Genomic DNA, 20,218 nt, shown 5'->3' on the forward strand with positions numbered 1-20,218 from the left:
AGAGTGGAATGAGACTTACCAGGAATACCCTGTAGCTTCTGTTTAGTTAATTATTATCTCAATTCAGTTCCGTTGCTCAGTCGTGTCTGACTCTTTGCGACCCCATGAATTGCAGCACGCCAGGCCTCCCTGTCCATTACTCCCGGAGTTCACTCAGACTCACGTCCATCGAGTCAGTGATGCCATCCAGCCATCTCATCCTGTGTTGTCTCCTTCTCCTCCTGCCCCCAATCCCTCCCAGCATCAGAGTCTTTTCCAATGAGTCAACTCTTCACATGAGGTGGCCAAAGTACTGGAGTTTCAGCTTTAGCATCATTCCTTCCAAAGAAATCCCAGGGCTGATCTCCTTCAGAATGGACTGGTTGGATCTCCTTGAAGTCCAAGGGACTCTCAAGAGTCTTATCCAACACCACAGTTCAAAAGCATCAATTCTTCAGCACTCAGCCTTCTTCACAGTCCAACTCTCACATCCATACATGACCACAGGAAAAACCATAGCCTTGACTAGACAAACCTTTGTTGGCAAAGTGATGCCTCTGCTTTTCAATATGCTATCTAGGTTGGTCATAACTTTCCTTCCAAGGAGTAAGCGTCTTTGAATTTCATGGCTGCAGTCACCATCTACAGTGATTTTGGAGCCTCCAAAAATAAAGTCTGACACTGTTTGCACTGTTTCTCGATCTATTTCCCATGAAGTGATGGGACCAGATGCCATGATCTTCGTTTTCTGAATGTTGAGCTTTAAGCCAGCTTTTTCACTCTCCCCTTTCACTTTCATCAAGAGGCTTTTTAGTTCCTCTTCACTTTCTGCCATAAGGGTGGTGTCATCTGCGTATCTGAGGTTATTGATAATTTCTCCTGGCAATCTTGATTCCAGCTTGTGCTTCTTCCAGCCCAGCGTTTCTCATGATGTACTCTGCATATAAGTTAAATAAGCATGGTGACAATATACAGCCTTGACATACTCCTTTTCCTATTTGGAACCAGTCTGTTGTTCCATGTCCAGTTCTAACTGTTGCTTCCTGACCTGCATACAAATTTCTCAAGAGGCAGATCAGGTGGTCTGGTATTCCCATCTCTTTCAGAATTTTCCACAGTTTATTGTGATCCACGCAGTCAAAGGCTTTGGCATAGTCAATAAAGCAGAAATAGGTGTTTTTCTGGAACTCTCTTCCTTTTTCCATGATCCAGTGGATGTTGGCAATTTGATCTCGGGTTCCTCTGCCTTTTCTAAAACCAGCTTGAACATCAGGAAGTTCACAGTTCACATACTGCTGAAGCCTGGCTTGGAGAATTTTGAGCATTACTTTACTAGCGTGTGAGATGAGTGCAATTGTGCGGTAGTTTGAGCATTCTTTGGCATTGCCTTTCTTTGGGATTGGAATGAAAACTGACCTTTTCCAGTCCTGTGGCCACTGCTGAGTTTTCCAAATTTGCTGGCATATTGAGTGCAGCACTTTCACAGCATCATCTTTCAGAATTTGGAATAGCTCAACTGGAATTCCATCACCTCCACTAGCTTTGTTCGTAGTGATGCTTTCTAAGGCCCACTTGACTTCACATTCCAGGATGTCTGGCTCTATTATTATCTACTGCTGCTGCTGCTAAGTCGCTTCAGTCGTGTCTGACTGTGCGACCCCATAGACGGCAGCCCACCAGGCTCCCCTGTCCCTGGGATTCTCCAGGCAAGAACACTGGAGTGGGTTGCCATTTCCTTCTCCAATGCATGAAAGTGAAAAGTGAAAGTGAAGTCGCTCAGTCCTATCCGACTCTTAGCGACCCCATGGGCTTCAGCCTACCAGGCTCCTCCATCCATGGGATTTTCCAGGCAAGGGTACTGGAGTGGGGTGCCATTGCCTTCTCCATATTATTATCTACTTACTATCAAAGAAAAGGCTGGGGTACCACAACTGTAAATTTTAATACTGAAATTGTACGATGTTGGTATATAATGCTCTTATCATTCTTGCACTTTAATTTTCCTATGACTTTATTTTTTTTTTTTTTTAATTTTCCTATGACTTTAAATCACCAGAATATTATCTTCCTTGTCATGGAATCTGACAGTTGTAGCAACTGCCAAATATCTTTGCTCTGTGATAAGACCCCATCTGAAAAATCTATAAATCATCTTTTGGTTGTCAAATGATCTTAGACCTTAATCTCCCTTGGCCCCAGAAACTAAAATGAAACTAAGTTTTTCCACAGCAGAAATTTGAAGTTAAAAATTTTTTTTTATCATTCCAAAGATAAGCATGCAATTTCAGAATATACATAGTACTGTGATTAGGCAAAGAAAAGCCAGGAAATATTACTGTTGTTGCCCATTGTAGTTACATCTATCAGTTCATGCTTACTTAGGCACAGAGAGGCCATGATAATGATAAAGACTGCCCTATTAGTAACAAGACAATTACACGATATTGTTAGGGAACAGTCATATGTAACAAAGCTGTATGTATAAGCGTGTTTGTCATAGTATTGCAAAAAATATGGGAATATAAATGTAGGGGGTTGGTTAAAATGAAAATGGGGGGTTGGTTAAAATGTTATATGTACTCTAACCATTTAAAAGGATGTGCTGAAATAGACTTATTGATATGAAAATTGTTCCTGACATATAGAAAGTGTTATGTTTATATTATACAGTAATATGCATTATGATATCCCATGTGGCTTGTGGGATCTTAGTTCCTCAATCAGGGATCAAATCTGGCCCACTGCAGTGAAAGCAGGGAATCTTAACTTCTGAACCACCAGGGTAGTCCCATGATAACATTTTAAAATTGTTGTTTATTTTTTTATTTATTTATTTTTAGTTGGAGGACAATTGCTCTACAATATTGTGTTGGTTTTTGCCATACATCAACATGAGTCAGCCATAGGCACACATATGTCCCCTTCCTTGTGAATCTCTCTCCCACCTTCTACCTCATCCCATCCTACTAGGTAGTCACAGAACACTGGATTTGCACTCCCTGTATTATACAGCAGATACCCATCAGCAATCTATTTTACATATGGTAATATATATGTTTCCATGCTACTCTCTATTCAACCCACACTCTCCTTTTCGCCATGTCCACAAGTCTGTTCTTTATATTTGTGTCTCCATTGCTGCCCTGCAAATAGGTTCAACAGTACCATATTTCTAGATTGTATACATATGAATTAATATATGATATTTGTTTATCTTTTTCTGACTTACTTCACTCTGTATAATAGACTCTATGTTCATCCACCTCATTAGAACTGACTCAAATGCATTCATTTTTATGGGTGAATAATATTCCATTCTATATATGTATCACACCTTCTTTATCCATTCATCTGTCCATGAACATCTTAAGTTGCTTCCATGTCCTATCATAAATAGTGCTGCAATGAACATTTGGGGTATATGTGTCTTTTTCAATTATGGTTTTCTTAGGGTTATATGCCTAGTAATGGGATTGTTGAGTCCTATGGTAGTTTTATCCCTAGTTTTTTAAGGTATCTCCATACTGTCTTCCATAGGGGCTGTATCAATTTATATTCCTACCAACCATACAAAAGTGTTCCTTTTCTCCATACCCTCTCCAGGATTTATTGTTTGTAGATTTTTGGACGATGGCCATTCTGACAGGTGCATTTCTCAAATAATGAGCCATGTTGAGCACTTTTTCATGTGCTTATTAGCCATTGCATTTTTATAAAAATGAAACATACATGAATATATATGTATCAAAAAATATGAAAGGGTATTAAAGTGTAAAAAGTGATCTCTGGGTAGTGGGATTATAGGCAGTTTTTAATTTCTTCTTTGTTTATTTTCAGTCTTATTACACTGAGCATTTATTAATGTTTTATCAATTTTTTAAAATATTCTTTTTGAAGTAGCTTTCCAGGGAGGGAAACTTAGTAATATCCTGGTTTGTCTATTTCTCTGTTTTTTTTTTGTTGTTGTTGTTGTTTAAAGTTTCTCTGGAATCACAAAGAAGATTCTTAACCCAGTGACAACCAAACTCAAAGATGTACAGAGACGGTTGAAGATCCTTCTTCCTCCTGATGCTGTCTTAGTGGGCCACTCCTTAGATTTAGATCTCAGAGCACTGAAAGTGAGTATCTGATTTAGGACTTAGTTTTTCTAGCATATGAGCCTGTTATATCTATCTTAGATCTAAAGCCTTCTGTTCCCCAGTCCACTTATTTTTTCCTTTAACATAGGATGCTATTCATTCTATTCTCTTTCCTCCTCAGATGATACATCCATATGTTATTGATACATCATTGCTTTATGTCAGAGAGCAGGGCAGAAGATTTAAGCTCAAGTTCTTAGCCAAAGCTATTTTGGGGTAAGTTTTTTTGAATATTATAATATTATCCTGATAGACTGCATATAAGTTAGCATATTGTGTCTTATTTAAAGCATATTGCAAAAGATCAGCCTCTCTGCTCTTCCTCTCTCTTAGTTTGTAAACATTATTAGGAATTCTGAGATCCTAACTTCAGAGAGAAGTATGACACATAAATGAAAAAACTTTGGGAATACAAAAAGGAGTTGCATTCGTAGCTGAAGGTTGATGGATAGAACTGGACAGAAAAGGCAGAAAAGTTACCCAAAAGTTTGAAACATAACATTCCTATATTGATAGTATCCTAGTACGTACAAACACATGTATAATGATGTTCATTATAGTGCGGTTTAAAATAGCCCTCAAATCTTTAGATATTCTACAAGACTAGTTAAATAAATTATGGTTAGTTGTATAACTGATGCTTTGTTATTGAATGTGATGATATGTGCTAATAGTTCAGTTCAGTTGCTCAGTGTGTCCGACTCTTTGTGACCCCATGGACTGCAGCACACCAGGCCTCCCTGTCCATCACTAGTTCCCGGAGTTTACTCAAACTCATGTCCATTGAGTCGGTGATGGCACCCAACCATCTCATCCTCTGTCATCCCCTTCTCCTCCCACCTTCAATCTTTCCCAGCATCGGGGTCTTTTCAAATGAGTCAGTTCTTTGCAGCATGTGGCCAAAGTATTGGAGTTTCAGCTTCAGCATTACTCCTTCCAATGAATATACAGGACTGATTTCCTTTAGTATGGACTGGTTGGAACTCCTTGCTGTCCAAGTGACTCTTAAGAGTCTTCTCCAATACCACAGTTCAAAATCATCAATTCTTCAGTGCTCAGCTTTCTTTAGAGTCCAACTCTCACATCCATACATGAATACTAGAAAAACCATAGCTTTGACTAGATGGACCTTTGTTGGCAAAGTAATGTCTCTGCTTGTTAATACACTCTCCAGATTGGTCATAACTTGTCTTCCAAGAAGCAAATATCTTTTAATTTCATGGCTGCAGTCACCATCTGCAGTGATTTTTACTGTGACTGTTGATGGAAGTAAAGTCTGATGTTATCAAGAGCAATATCTCATAGAAACCTGGAACATTAGGTCCATGAATGAAGACAAATTGGAAGTGGTCAAACAGGAGATGGCAAGAGTGAACATCGGCATTTTAGGAATCAGTGAACTAAAATGGACTGGAATGGGTGAATTTAACTCAGATGACCATTATATCTACTACTGTGGGCAAGAATCCATGAGAAAAAATGGAGTAGCCATTATAGTCAACAAAAGAGTCTGAAATGCAGTACTTGGATGCAATTTCAAAAATGACAGAATGATCTCAGTTCATTTCCAAGGCAAACCATTCAATATCACAGTAAACCCAAGTTTAGCCCTGACCAGTAATGCTGAAGAACCTTAAGTTGAATGGTTCTGTTGAAGACCTATAAGACCTTCTAGAACTAACACCCCAAAAAGATGCCCTTTTCATTATAGGGGACTGGAATGCAAAAGTAGGAAGTCAAGAGATGCCTGGAGTAAAGGCAAATTTGGCCTTGGAATACAGAATGAAGCATGGCAAAGGCTGATAGAGTTTTGCCAAGAGAATGCACTGATCATAGCAACACCCTCTTCCAAAAACTCAAGAGAAGACTCTATACATGGACATTACCAATTGGTCAATACTGAAATCAGATTGATTATATTCTTTGCAGCCAAAGATGAAGAAGCTGTATACAGTCAGCAAAAACAAGACTGTAAGCTGACTGTGGCTCAGATCATGAACTCCTTATTGCCAAATTCAGACTTAAATTTAAGGAAGTAGGGAAAACCACTAGACCATTCACGTATGACCTATATCAAATCCCTTACGATTATACAGTGGAAGTGACAAATAGATTCAAGGGATTAGATCTGATAGAGTGCCTGATGAACTGTGGATGGAGGTTCGTGACATTGTAGAGGAGGCAGTGATCAAAAGCATCGCCAAGAAAAAGAAATGAAAAAGGCAGAATGGTTGTCTGAGGAGGCCTTTTAAATAGCTATGAAAAGAAGCAAAAGGCAAAGGAGAAAAGGAAAGATATCAGCATCAGAATGCAGAGTTCCAAAGAATAGCAAGCAGACCTAAGAAAGTCTTCCTCAGGGATTAATGCAAAGAAATAAAGGAAAACAATAGAATGGGAAAGACTAGAAATGTCTTCAAGAAAATTAGAGATACCAAGGGAAGATTTCATGCAAAGATGCCCACAATAAAGGACAGAAATGGTATGGATCTCTCAGAAGCAGAAGATATTAAGAAGAGGTAGCAAGAATACACTGAAGAACTATACAATAAAGATCTTCACAACCCAGATAATCACGATCATGTGATCACTCACCTAGAGCCAGACATCCTGAAATGCGAAGTCAAGTGGGCCTTAGGAAGCATCACTACGAACAAAGCTAGTGGAGGTGATGGAATCCCAGTTGAGTTATTTCAAATCCTAAAAGATGATGCTGTGAAAGTACTGCAGTCAATATGTCAACAAATTTGGAAAACTCAGCAGCAGCCACAAGACTGGAAAAGGTTAGTTTTCATTCCAATCCCAAAAAAAGGCAATGCAAAAGAATGCTTAATCTACCACACAGTTGTACTCATCTCACATGGTAGCAAAGTAATGCTCAAAATCCTCCAAACCAGGCTTCAACAGTACATGAACCATGAACTTCCAGATGTTCAAGCTGGATTTAGAAAAGGCAGAGGAACCAGAGATCAAATTGCCAACATCTGTTGGATCATCAAAAAAGCAAATGAGTTCCAGAAAAACATCTATTTCTGCTTTATTGACTATGCCAAAGCCTTTGACTGTGTGGATCATAATAAACTGTGGAAAATTCTTCACGAGATAGGAATCCCAGACCACCTGACCTGCCTCCTGAGAAATATATATGCAGGTCAAGAAGCAACAGTTAGTACTGGACATAGAACAACAGACTGATTCCAAATCGGGAAAGGAGTACATCAAGGCTGTATATTGTCATCCTGCTTATTTAAGTTATATACAGAGTACATCATGAGAAATGTGGGACTGGATGAAGCACAAGCTGGAATCAAGATTGCTGGGAGAAATATCAATAACCTCAGATGTGCAGATGACACCACACTTATAGCAGAAAGCAAAGAAGAACTAGAGAGCCTCTTGATGAAAGAGGAGAGTGAAAAAGTAGGCTTAAAGCTCAACATTTAGAAAACTAAGATCTTGGCTTCTGGTCCCATCACTTCATGGCAAATAGATGGGGAAACAGTGACAGATTTTATTTTTTTGTGCTCTAAAATCACTGCAGATGGTGGCTCCAGCTATGAAATGTGCAATAAAGGGATGTCTAAGATGTTACTGTTCATGGGGTTCTCAAGGCAAGAATACTGAAGTGGTTTGCCATTCCCTTCTCCAGTGGACCACATTCTGTCAGATCTCTCCATCATGACCTGCCCATCTTGGGTCGCCCCACGGGCATGGCTTAGTTTCTTTGAGTTAGACAAGGCTGTGGTCCTAGTGTGATTAGATTGACTAGTTTTCTGTGAGTATGGTTTCAGTGTGTCTGCTCTCTGAGGCCCTCTTGCAACACCTACCATCTTGGGTTTCTCTTAACTTGGGCATGGGGTATCTCTTCACGGCTACTCCAGCAAAGTGCAGCCAATGCTCCTTACCTTGGACGAGGGGTATCTCCTCACTGCCGCCCTTCTTGACCTTCAGTGTGGGATAGCTCCTCTAGGCCCTCCTGTGCCCGTGCAGCCACGGCGTGGGGTTGGTCCTCCCGGCCACTGCCCCTGGCCTCGGCCAGGGGTTCCTCCTCCCGCCCGCCACCCCTGGCCTCGGGCTTAAGGGCATGGGGTATCTCCTCCTGGCCACCACCCCTGACCTCGGACGTGGGGTAACTCGTCTCGTCTCCGCCCCTGACCTCGGACATGGGGTAGCTCCTCTCGGCTGTTCCTGCGCCATCGCAGTCTGGCACTCTCGGCTGCTGCCCCTGACCTCGGACATGGGGTAACTCCTCTCTGCCACGCTTTGGCGTGCCCGTCTCAGCCGCCTGCGCTTTAGCGCACCTGTCACAGCCGCCTGCGCTTTAGCGCACCCGAACAGTATGAAAAGACAAAATGATAGGATACTGAAAGAGAAACTACCCAGGTCAGTAGGTGCCCAATATGCTACTAGAGACAGTGGAGAAATAACTCCAGAAAGAATGAAGGGATGGAGCCAAAGCAAAAAGAATACCCAGCTGTGGATGTGACTGGTCATAGAAGCAAGGTCTGATGCTGTAAAGAGCAATATTGCATAGGAACCTGGAATGTCAAGTCCATGAATCAAGGCAAATTGGAAGTGGTCAAACAAGAGATGGCAAGAGTGAAAGTCGACATTCTAGGAATCAGCGAACTGAAATGGACTGGAATGGGTGAATTTAACTCAGATGACCATTATATCTACTACTGCGGGCAGAAATCCCTCAGAAGAAATGGAGTAGCCATCATGGTCAACAAAAGAGTTCGAAATGCACTACTTGGATGCAATCTCAAAAATGACAGAATGATCTCTGTTCATTTCCAAGGCAAACCATTCAGTGTCACAGTAATCCAAGTCTATGCCCCAACCAGTAATGCTGAAGAAGCTGAAGTTGAACAGTTCTATGAAGACCTACAAGACCTTTTAGAACACCAAAAAAAGATGTCCTTTTCATTATAGGGGACTGGAATGCAAAAGTAGGAAGTCAAGAAACACCTGGAGTAACAGGCAAATTTGGCCTTGGAATACGGAATGAAGCAGGGCAAAGACTAATAGAGTTTTGCCAAGAAAATGCACTGGTCATAACAAACACACTCTTCCAACAACACAAGAGAAGACTCTATACATGGACATCACCAGATGGTCAACACCAAAATCAGATTGATTATATTCTTTGCAGCCAAAGATGGAGAAGCTCTATACAGTCAGCAAAAACAAGACCAGGAGCTGACTGTGGCTCAGACCATGAATTCCTTATTGCCAAATTCAGACTTAAATTGAAGAAAGTAGGGAAAACCACTAGACCATATAGGTATAACCTAAATTAAATCCCTTATGATTATACAGTGGAAGTGAGAAATAGATTTAAGGGCCTGGATCTGATAGATAGAGTGCCTGACCAGCTATGGAAGGAGGTTGGTGACATTGTACAGGAGACAGGGATCAAGACCATCCCCGTGGAAAAGAAATGCAAAAAAGCAAAATGGCTGTCTGGGGAGGCCTTACAAATAGCTGTGAAAATAAGAGAAGCGAAAAGCAAAGGAGAAAAGGAAAGATATAAACATCTGAATGCAGAGATCCAAAGAATAGCAAGAAGAGATAAGAAAGCCTTCCTAAGTGATCAATGCAAAGAAATAGAGGAAAACAACAGAATGGGAAAGACTAGAGATCTCTTCAAGAAAATCAGAGATACCAAAGGAACATTTCATGCAAAGATGGGCTCGATAAAGGACAGAAATGGTATGGACCTAACAGAAGCAGAAGATATTAAGAAGAGATGGCAAGAATACACAGAAGAACTTACAAAAAAGATCTTCACGACCCAGATAATCACGATGGTGTGATCACTGACCTAGAGCCAGACATCCTGGAATGTGAAGTCAAGTGGGCCTTAGAAAGCATCACTACGAACAAAGCTAGTGGAGGTGATGGAATTTTAGTTGAGCTATTTCAAATCCTGAAAGATGATGCTGTGAAAGTGCTGCACTCAATATGCCAGCAAATTTGGAAAACTCAGCAGTGGCCACAGGATTGGAAAAGGTCAGTTTTCATTCCAAACCCAAAGAAAGGCAGTGCCAAAGAATGCTCAAACTACCGCACAATTGCACTCATCTCACACGCTAGTAAAGTAATGCTCAAAATTCTCCAAGCCAGGCTTCAGCAGTATGTGAACTGTGAACTTCCTGATGTTCAAGCTGGTTTTAGAAAAGGCAGAGGAACCAGAGATCAAATTGCCAACATCCACTGGATCATGGAAAAAGCAAGAGAGTTCCAGAAAAACATCTATTTCAGCTTTATTGACTATGCCAAAGCCTTTGACTGTGTGGATCACAATAAACTGTGGAAAATTCTGAAAGAGATGGGAATACCAGACCACCTGATCTGCCTCTTGAGAAATTTGTATGCAGGTCAGGAAGCAACAGTTAGAAATGGACATGGAACAACAGACTGGTTCCAGATAGGAAAAGGAGTATGTCAAGGCTGTATATTGTCACCATGCTTATTTAACTTATATGCAGAGTACACCATGAGAAACGCTGGACTGGAAGAAACACAAGCTGGAATCAAGATTGCCGGGAGAAATATCAATAACCTCAGTATGCAGATGATACCACCCTTATGGCAGAAAGTGAAGAGGAACTCAAAAGCTGCCTGATGAAAGTGAAAGTGGAGAGTGAAAAAGTTGGCTTAAGGCTCAACATTCAGAAAACGAAGATCATGGCATCCAGTCCCATCATTTCATGGGAAATAGATGGGAAACAGTGGAAACAGTGTCAGACTTTATTTTTCTGGGCTCCAAAATCACTGCAGATAGTGACTGCAGCCATGAAATTAAAAGACGCTTACTCCTTGGAAAGAAAGTTATGACCAACCTAGATAGCGTATTCAAAAGCAGAGACATTACTTTGCCAACAAAGGTTCGTCTAGTCAAGGCTAATGTTTTTCCTGTGGTCATGTGTGGATGTGAGAGTTGGACTGTGAAGAAGGCTGAGCGCCGAAGAATTGATGCTTTTGAACTGTGGTGTTGGATAAGACTCTTGAGAGTCCCTTGGACTGCAAGGAGATCCAACCAGTCCATTCTAAAGATCAGCCCTGGGATTTCTTTGGAAGGAATGATGCTAAAGCTGAAACTCCAATACTTTGGCCACCTCATGCGAAGAGTTGACTCATTGGAAAAGACTCTGATGCTGGGAGGGATCGGGGGCAAGAGGAGAAGGGGACGACAGAGGATGAGATGGCTGGACGGCATCACTGACTCAATGGACATGAGTGAACTCCGGGAGTTGGTGATGGACAGGGAGGCCTGGTGTGCTGCGATTCTTGGGGTCGCAAAGAGTCGGACACGACTGAGTGACTGATCTGATCTGAAGATGTTACTGAGAAAAAAATCTGGGTATTATTCTCCAATTTATAGATTAATCTCCATAAAATGGAGTTTCAGAAGAAGATTCAAAGATTTTGAGATATTGATATGATGTAGCTGTATGAGTGAGTAAAGTCGCTCAGTCGTGTCTGACTCTTTGTGACCCCATGGACTGTAGCCTAACCAGGTTCCTCCATCCATGGGATTTTCCAGGCAAGAATACTGGAGTGAGTTGCCATTTCCTTCTCCAGGATATCTTCCTGACCCCGGGGTTGAACCCAGGTCTCCCACATTGTAGGCAGACGCTTTACTGTCTGAGCCACCAGGGAAGATATGTATTTTTACAAATTTTTTAAAATAATGAGACTTCTCTGGCATTTCGGTGCTTCCAATGGAGGGGGCACAGGCACCATCCTTGGTCAGGGAACTAAGACCCATATGCCAACAGTGCAGTCAAAAAATTTAAATAAAGAACTTTTAAGTATATAACAGACATGCGTGCATGCATGCAAAGTTGCTTCAGTTGTGTCCCTGACACAACTGTGTTACAGTTGTGACCCTGTGGACCGTAGCCCACCCGGGGCCTCTATCCATGGCATTCTCCTGGCAAGAATACTGGAGTGGGTTGCCATGCCCTTTTCCAGGGGATTTTCCCAACCCAGGGTTTGAACCTATGTCTCTTAACTCTACCTGCATTTTTAGGAGTGTTCTTTACCGCTAGCGCCACCTGGGAAGGCTGTATATTAGACACTTGTATACAAATAGAAAATTTCTGGAAGATAAGTTTAAAACCACAGCTATATCTAAGAAATAAGACAAGCGATTGACTAGGGAGTGAACCAGAGACTTTTTATTAAATAGCCATTGATGATGTGCTTACTGTAGACAAAGCCATTCCTGATCATTCTGTATTCTCAGAACCTTTCAGATCTTGGCACTAAGGAATAAACGAATCTTGATTGTTGTGATTCAAATCTAATTACTGGGATGCTAAAATTTTACATGTAGCTAGAACTTTGGGGTAGTTGAATGAATCTGTCATTAAAAATGCTCTCAGAACTTTCCTGGCCTTCCAGTGGTTAAAACTCCATGCTTCCAATGTAGGGGGTGTGGGTTCAATCCCTGGTCGAGGAATTCCACATGCCGCACCTCACAGCCACAAAATTAAAAAAAAAAAAAAGAATGCTCCCAGTTATCTCAATTTTACCTTGACTTTCCAGGAAGGATATACAGTGTCCAGATAGGCTTGGTCATGATGCTACAGAAGATGCTAGAACAACCCTTGAATTGGCTCGATATTTCCTCAAGTATGGCCCAAAGAAGGTTAGTATCTTTGCTTTCCTTAAACTTATGAGACTAGAACAGTGTCACAAACCACCATATCCTATTTCTTTACAAAAATGGGAGTGTAATTCAAGGTGAACATATATTTGAAATTAAGATGTGTATCACTAGCATAATATAGTGGTTAAATGTCTCTGAAGTTAGACTTAACCTGTTTTTCAGTAGGTGAAATGATATATATTATAGGTGAAATGATATGTGATATCTAAGGCAATTTCTCTGAAGAACTTTAGTTTCTAGTTTTTAGTTTCTAGATCTGTAAAATGGGAACACACTTCTCTGGGATATTGGTGAGGGTAAATGAGATATTATATAGTACAATGCTCTTAGCACAGTGCCATGAATATATTAAGCACCATAAAGTGGTATTAATCATTATAGTTGATAGAATTCCAGTGGTTAAGACTCTGTGCTTCCATTGCAGGGGGCATGGGTTTTATCCCTGTTTAGGGAACTAAAGATCCTGCATGCTACTTTTAAGTCACTGTAACTGATGTTAATAATTGTGATAATTATAAATATCTACATAGATTTTTGCTCTCTTGGGGTAGCACTGTTTCAACAGCAGTTGCCACTTGACTTCTAGGAAGAACTGCATATCACTTGAGTAAAATCTAAGGAAATCTGAATTAAGCATAGGCTTTAGTTAATAACACACTGGAAAAGAATCTATAAAAGAATGGATATGTTGAAAAAAAAAAAAGAATGGATATGTGTAACTGATTCACTTTGGTATAAATAGAAACTAACACAACATTGTAAATCAACTATACTCAAATAAAAAATTTAAAAAGAAAAAACTAACATCAATAATTGTGCCAAATATATAATACTAATCTAAGATATTAATAATAGTCGAAAATGGCAGTTGAATATGCTTCGGAACTCTATATTCTCTTTATAATTTTTCTGCAAATCTAAAATGATTCTAAGTAAGAAAACTTGTATCTCTATACACGAAAACTCCCAAAGGGCTCTCACTTTATGCAAAGAGAATAAACTAGAATACTTTTAATAATTTTGTATTAATATAATAAAGTCTTTTTTTCTTCATATTGCCATGAAAACTATTCTTTTATAGTTTAAAAAGATTGCATGTTTACAGAGAAGTAAGTTTTAAGTGACTTGGGAATGAATGAATTGTCACTGCTTTTCACTTAGCCCCGCTTGGTCCTTTCCCATATTCATGTTACATCAGCAGCTGGTAACAGATTGCCATTCCTGGCTAAGCAGCCAGACACGATCTGGTAAGTATTGAACCCAGTCTAGGACTGTGGCATCAGCAAAGTTCACTGTCTACAGAAGCAAAGAACACCACTTGAGTAGGTTTTTCAGGTTTGAGCATTTTGTTTGTTTTGTTTTTTAGCCTCAAATACTTTCAGTTCAGTTCAGTTACTCAGTCATGTCTGACTCTTTGCGACCCCATGAACCGCAGCACGCCAGGCCTCCCTGTCCATCACCAACTCCCGGAGTTTACTCAAACATATGTCCATTGAGTCGGTGATGCCATCCCACCATCTCATCCTCTGTTGTCCCCTTCTCCTCCCACCTTCAATCTTTCCCAGCATCAGGGTCTTTTCAAATGAGTCATTTCTTCACAACAGGTGGTCAAAGTATTGGAGTTTCAGCTTCAGCATCAGTCCTTCCAATGAATATTCAGGACTGATTTCCTTTAGGATGGACTGGTTGGATCTCCTTGCATTCCAAGGGACTCTCAAGAGTCTTCTCCAACACCACAGTTTAAAAGCATCAATTCTTTGGCTCTCAGCTTTCTTTATAGTCCAACTCTCACATCCATACATGACTACTGGAAAAACCATAGCCTTGACTAGATGGACCTTTGTTGGCAAAGTAATGTCTTTGCTTTTTAATATGCTGTCTAGGTTGGTCATAATTTTCCTTCCAAGGAGTAAGCGTCTTTTAATTTCACCATCTGCAGTGATTTTGGAGCCCAAAAAAGTAGTCTGACACTGTTTCCACTGTTTCCCCATCTATTTGCCATCAAATACTTTACAAGATACTAAATGATTTTTACCACTTTATTTTCTTTTAAGATTGCAGAACTAAATCTGGAGGCACTATTTAGTTACCAGGAAAGCCAAGAGCCAAGAAATACAGCAGAAGGAGTTCAGCGGCTAAACACAAGGTAATATTTTTCATTTCTAAATAGTTACAAAGATAAATGGAGTATCTGATTGCTTATTTAACAACAAAACCTAGCAATTTCTTTTCTCCTTTTGAGTCTATTGAGAAATGTTTATCAATAATATGAGTAACATTCTTCCATTACAGAAACTATGGAGGGAAAACTACCATCTACTTCCCTGAATAGCATGCTTTTCTAATTTTCTGAATATATTGACTTGTCTTAAAATAACTCATTTTACCAAAAAAGTGAGACATTGAAATAACATTGAACTAAGTAGCATGAGAGGAGATATAGACTAGTGAGTATTTTGATTAAAGGAGTCAGCTATAGTCTTGATGTCTTGCCCAGATTGGGGAAAATACAAACAAAAAACAGATTCAGAAGGGATTTGTCTTTGCAGCATAATAAATATATCAGATCCTTACAATCTAGCCTAAACTTTGATAAAGAGCTTTGAATATGTTTTTGTTTATCCTTCCTCTCCCTGAATCAAGAGCAGCAATGACAAATATGATTTCTATAGTGGTGGAAATGTTCTGTAACTGTGCTATCCACACGTGTGAACCTTTTAGTACATGTGACTACTGCAATTAAGAAACTGAATTTTCATTTTATTTAATTTTAATTAAAATAACCAGATGTTGCTAATTGGTACCATGTTAGACAGTACAAGTATAAAGAAGTAACTCTTGGGTTATTCCTAACCTCTTAACCTTGGGTTATTCCTTAACCTCTCCTTCTTTACAGTGTTTTAGAATGCCTGGATTCAGTGGGCCAGAAGCTCCTTTTCTTGACCCAGGAGGCAGATGCTAGTGCACTTTCTTCTTCCAAAAACTGTCAAACTATTAAGTGCCTTTCAAATAAAGAGGTAAGTGACCCACTGTGTCTTTGAAGGTTGTATTCAGAGTAGAGGGTAACATAACCCTTCGTAACCTATGCCAGTATCAAGCTGTTATTCATTAGCAACCTTGTGTACCATGAACCAGTCTTCTGTCTCAAATTTTGTATGGAGCACTTTTAGTCTTAGTTACCCAGTAGGAGCAGAACTGTCAGCTGCCAGTGTCTTTTTCCAGATTCTAGCAGGCCTGTGGCTTTGGCTATTGAATTTCTGTCTCTCATGACACTGGTAATTTCATTTTGGGTTTCCTTATAATTAGATTCAGGTTATGCAGACTGTATGTTTAGCCAGATCATACATAAGTAATATGTCCTTTTCAGGGCACCACATCAAGAGGCATATTGGTCCATCTGTCCCTTTCTTGTTTTTATTTTGATGATCTTAACGAGATATTGTCTGCTTTCTCTGTTAGAGAGTTACTGCTTTTTCCCCTTATTTCAAATAAGTACTATGTGAGGATATACTTTAAGAAAAGCAAATACCCTGCTTTTCATCAAAATCCCCTCCTGCTCTTATCAGAATGGTTCCAAATAGAAAAAGGAGTACATCAAGGCTGTACATTGTCACCCTGCTTATTTAACTTATATGCAGAGTACATCATGAGAAACGCTGGGCTGGAAGAAGCACAAGCTGGAATCAAGATTGCCAGGAGAAATATCAATAACCTCAGATATGCAGATGATACCACCCTTATGGCAGAAAGTGAAGAGGAACTAAAAAGCCTCTTGATGAAAGTGAAAGGGGAGAGTGAAAAAGTTGGCTTAAAGCTCGACAATCAGAAAACGAAGATCATGGCATCTGGTCCCATCACTTCATGGAAATAGATGGGGAAACAGTGCAAACAGTGTCAGACTTTATTTTTGGGGGCTCCAAAATCACTGTAGATGGTGACTGCAGCCATGGAATTAAAAGACACTTACTCCTTGGAAGGAAAGTTATGACCAACCTAGATAGCATATTCAAAAGCAGAGACATTACTTTGCCAGCAAAGGTCTGTCTAGTCAAGGCTATGGTTTTTCCTGTGGTCATGTATGGATGTGAGAGTTGGACTGTGAAGAAAGCTGAGTGCCGAAGAATTGATGCTTTTGAACTGTGGTGTTGGAGAAGACTCTTGAGAGTCCCTTGGACTGCAAGGAGATCCAACCAGTCCATTCTAAAGGAGATCAGTCCTGGGTGTTCATTGGAAGGACTGATGCTGAAGCTGAAACTCCAATACTTTGGCCACCTCATGTGAAGAGTTGACTCATTGGAAAAGACTGATGCTGGGAGGAATTGGGGGCAGGAGGAGAAGGGGACGACAGAGGATGAGATGGCTGGATGGCATCACCGACTCAATGGACATGAGTCTGAGTGAACTCCGGGAGTTGGTGATGGACAGGGAGGCCTGGCGTGCTGCGATTCATGGGGTTGCAAAGAATCAGACATGACTGAGCAACTGAACTCAACTGAACTGATGATTCTTAGCTGAACCAATTTTACTGTGACTATTGTACAAGGATGACTTTCCAACTCTATATACTTCCTCCATAGTTACTAGTTGTTACTCAGCATTCTATGAGTAAGAGTCCTCCCATTACCTTATTAATTTGTTCATTCATTCATTAATTTCACATGGACCTGTGGATTCCTATTTTATTTCAGTATGCCCAGTTGTGTCTGACTCTTTGTGACCCATTGGACTCTAGCCCACCAGGCTCCTCTGTCTGTGGAATTTTCCACACAAGAATACTGGCGTGGGTTCCAATTTCCTACTCCAGGGGATCTTCCAAACCCAGGGATTGAATTCACATCTCTTGCGCCTCCTGCACTGGCAGTCAGATTCATTACCACTGTAGCTTCTGGGAAACCCTATTGATGTCTATACATTTATGCAAAATAACTACCGTGAAGCCAAAATGGGCATTTCATTTTTGGACAATTTGAACTTTTTTTTAATATGAAACTTAAATATTAGGTATCCTCCTCAGAGGATATTTTATTACTCTGATTAGGACTCTCAATACTGTGTTGAATGTAGGTGGCAGGAGCGGGCATCCTTGTTCCTGATCTTAGAGAAATAGTTTTTAGTCTTTTACCTTTGAGTATGATGTTCAGTTCAGTTCAGTTCAGTCGTTCAGTCATGTCTGACTCTTTGCGACCCCATGGACCACAGCACGCCAGGCCTCCCTGTCCATCACCAACTCCCGGAGTTTACTCAAACTTATGTCCATTGAGTCGGTGATGCCATCCCACCATCTCATCCTCTGTTGTCCCCTTCTCCTCCCGCCTTCAATCTCTCCCAGCATCAGGGTCTTTTCAAATGAGTCAGTTCTTCACAACAGGTGGTCAAAGTATTGGAGTTTCAGCTTCAGCATCAGTCCTTCCAATGAATATTCAGGACTGATTTCCTTTAGGATGGACTGGTTGGATCTCCTTGCATTCCAAGGGACTCTCAAGAGTCTTCTCCAACACCTCAGTTCAAAAGCATCAATTCTTTGGCGCTCAGCTTTATAGTCCAACTCTCATATCCATACATGACCACTGGAAAAACCATAGCCTTGACTATGTATGATGTATCTGTATGTATGTATGATGTTATCTGTGGGCTTTTCATATATGGCCTTTATTATGTTTGGGAAGTTTCCTCCTATTTTTAGTTTTTTATTGTTTTTATGAACTAGTGTTGAATCTTGTCAAATGCTTATTCTGCAGTTGAATGATCATATGGTTTTGTCTTTCATTCTGTTAATGTGGTATATTACATAGAATTATTTTCATACACTGAAACATCCTTGCATCCCAGGAATAAATTTCACTGGATCATGGTGTGTAAAACTTTCAGTGTGTTGTTGAATTCAGTTTGCTAATAACATTTTGCTGTCTAAAATAATCATTGGATTGGAAGGATTATTTCCATTTTATTGTTTTCTGTATCTTTTACAGCTTTTTGTCCCTCCTCTCTTTTCTACTGTCTTCCTTTGAGTTTCATTGATTGTATGTGTATGTGGGTGTGTAGAAACAGACTTTGATACCCTTCTCATTTCCTTTTGAGTATGTTCTGGAGATATTTTCTTTGTAGTCTCATTGCAGTTATCTTAAAGTTAAAACATTGTTTTAAACTGATAACAACTTAATTGCATACAAAAATTCTACTCCTATAAGCTCCACACCACTCAACTTTATGTTACTGATACCATAAATTGCATTTTTATATATTATATACATATTAACGACCTCAGATATGTGGATGATAAAACTCGAATGGGAGAAAGTGAAGAGGAACTAAAGAGCCTCTCGATGAGGGTGAAGAGAAGAGTGAAGAAGCTGGCTTAAACTCAGTATTAAAAAACTTAAGATCATGGCATGTGTTCCCATCATTTCATGGCAAATAGAAGAGGAAAAGGTGGAAGTAGTGACAGATTTCCTCTTCTTAGGCTCTAAAATCACTGGGGATGGTGACTGCAGCCATGAAATTAGAAGGCAATTGCTTCTTGTCAGGAAAGCTGTATCAAACCTAGTTGTTGTTGTTCAGTGGCTCAGTCACGTCTGACTCCTTGCAACCACATGCACTGTACCACGCCAGGCATCCCTGTCCATCACCATCTCTGGGAGCTTGCTCAAACTCATATCCATTGAGTTGGTGATGCCATCCAACTATCTCATCCTCTGTCGTCCCCTTCTCCTGCCTTCATCCTTTCCCAGCATCCAGGTCTTCTCCAGTGAGTCAGCTTTTCTCATTAGGTGGCCAAAGTACTGGAGCTTCAGCTCCAGCATCAGTCCTTCCAATGAATATTTAGGACTGATTTCCTTTAGGATGGACTGGTTGGATCTTGCAGTCCAAGGGACTCAAGAGTCTTCTCCAACACCACAGTTCAAAAGCATCAATTCTTTGGCGCTCAGCTTTTTTATGGTCCAACTCTCATATCCGTACATGACTACTGGAAAAATCATAGCTTTGATTAGACAGACCTTTTTGGCAAAGTAGTGTCTCTGCTTTTTAATGTGCTGTCTAGGTTTGTCATAGCTTTTCTTCCAAGGAGCAAGCGTCTTTTAATTTCATGGCTGCAGTCACCATCTGCAGTGTTTTTGGAGTCCAAGAAAATAAAGTCTGTCACTGTTTGCATTGTTCCCCATTTATCCCCATCAAAAAGCTCTTTGGTTCCTCTTCGCTTCCTGCCATAAGGGTCATGCCATCTGCTATCTTAGGTTATTGATATTTCTCCTGGCAATCTTGATTCCAGCTTGAGCTTCAGCTACCCTGGCATTTTGCATGATGTACTCTGTATGTAAGTAAATAAACAGGGGGACAGTATACAGCCTTGATGTACTCCTTTCCCAATTTGGAACCAGTCCGTTGTTCCATATTAGAAAAACAATTAACATAGGCATGTAGT

General features: G+C 40.3%; 1 protein-coding gene across 7 annotated transcripts in view; it reads left to right on the forward strand.

Moving 5' to 3' along the window:
• REXO5 (RNA exonuclease 5) overlaps window positions 1-20,218 on the forward strand; it is a 69,829-nt gene that overhangs the window by 26,577 nt on the left and 23,034 nt on the right. For all 7 annotated transcript variants that reach the window (XM_061401332.1, XM_061401331.1, XM_061401330.1 and 4 more), the window contains 5 exons: window positions 3,959-4,097; window positions 4,240-4,334; window positions 12,675-12,777; window positions 14,853-14,944; window positions 15,695-15,815. In XM_061401332.1, the coding sequence (XP_061257316.1) occupies window positions 3,959-4,097; window positions 4,240-4,334; window positions 12,675-12,777; window positions 14,853-14,944; window positions 15,695-15,815 (550 nt within the window). The remainder of the gene's footprint in view (window positions 1-3,958; window positions 4,098-4,239; window positions 4,335-12,674; window positions 12,778-14,852; window positions 14,945-15,694; window positions 15,816-20,218) is intronic.

This window comes from Bos javanicus, chromosome 25 (assembly GCF_032452875.1).
Source record: "Bos javanicus breed banteng chromosome 25, ARS-OSU_banteng_1.0, whole genome shotgun sequence".
In the NCBI taxonomy this organism is placed as follows: Eukaryota; Metazoa; Chordata; class Mammalia; order Artiodactyla; family Bovidae; genus Bos; species Bos javanicus.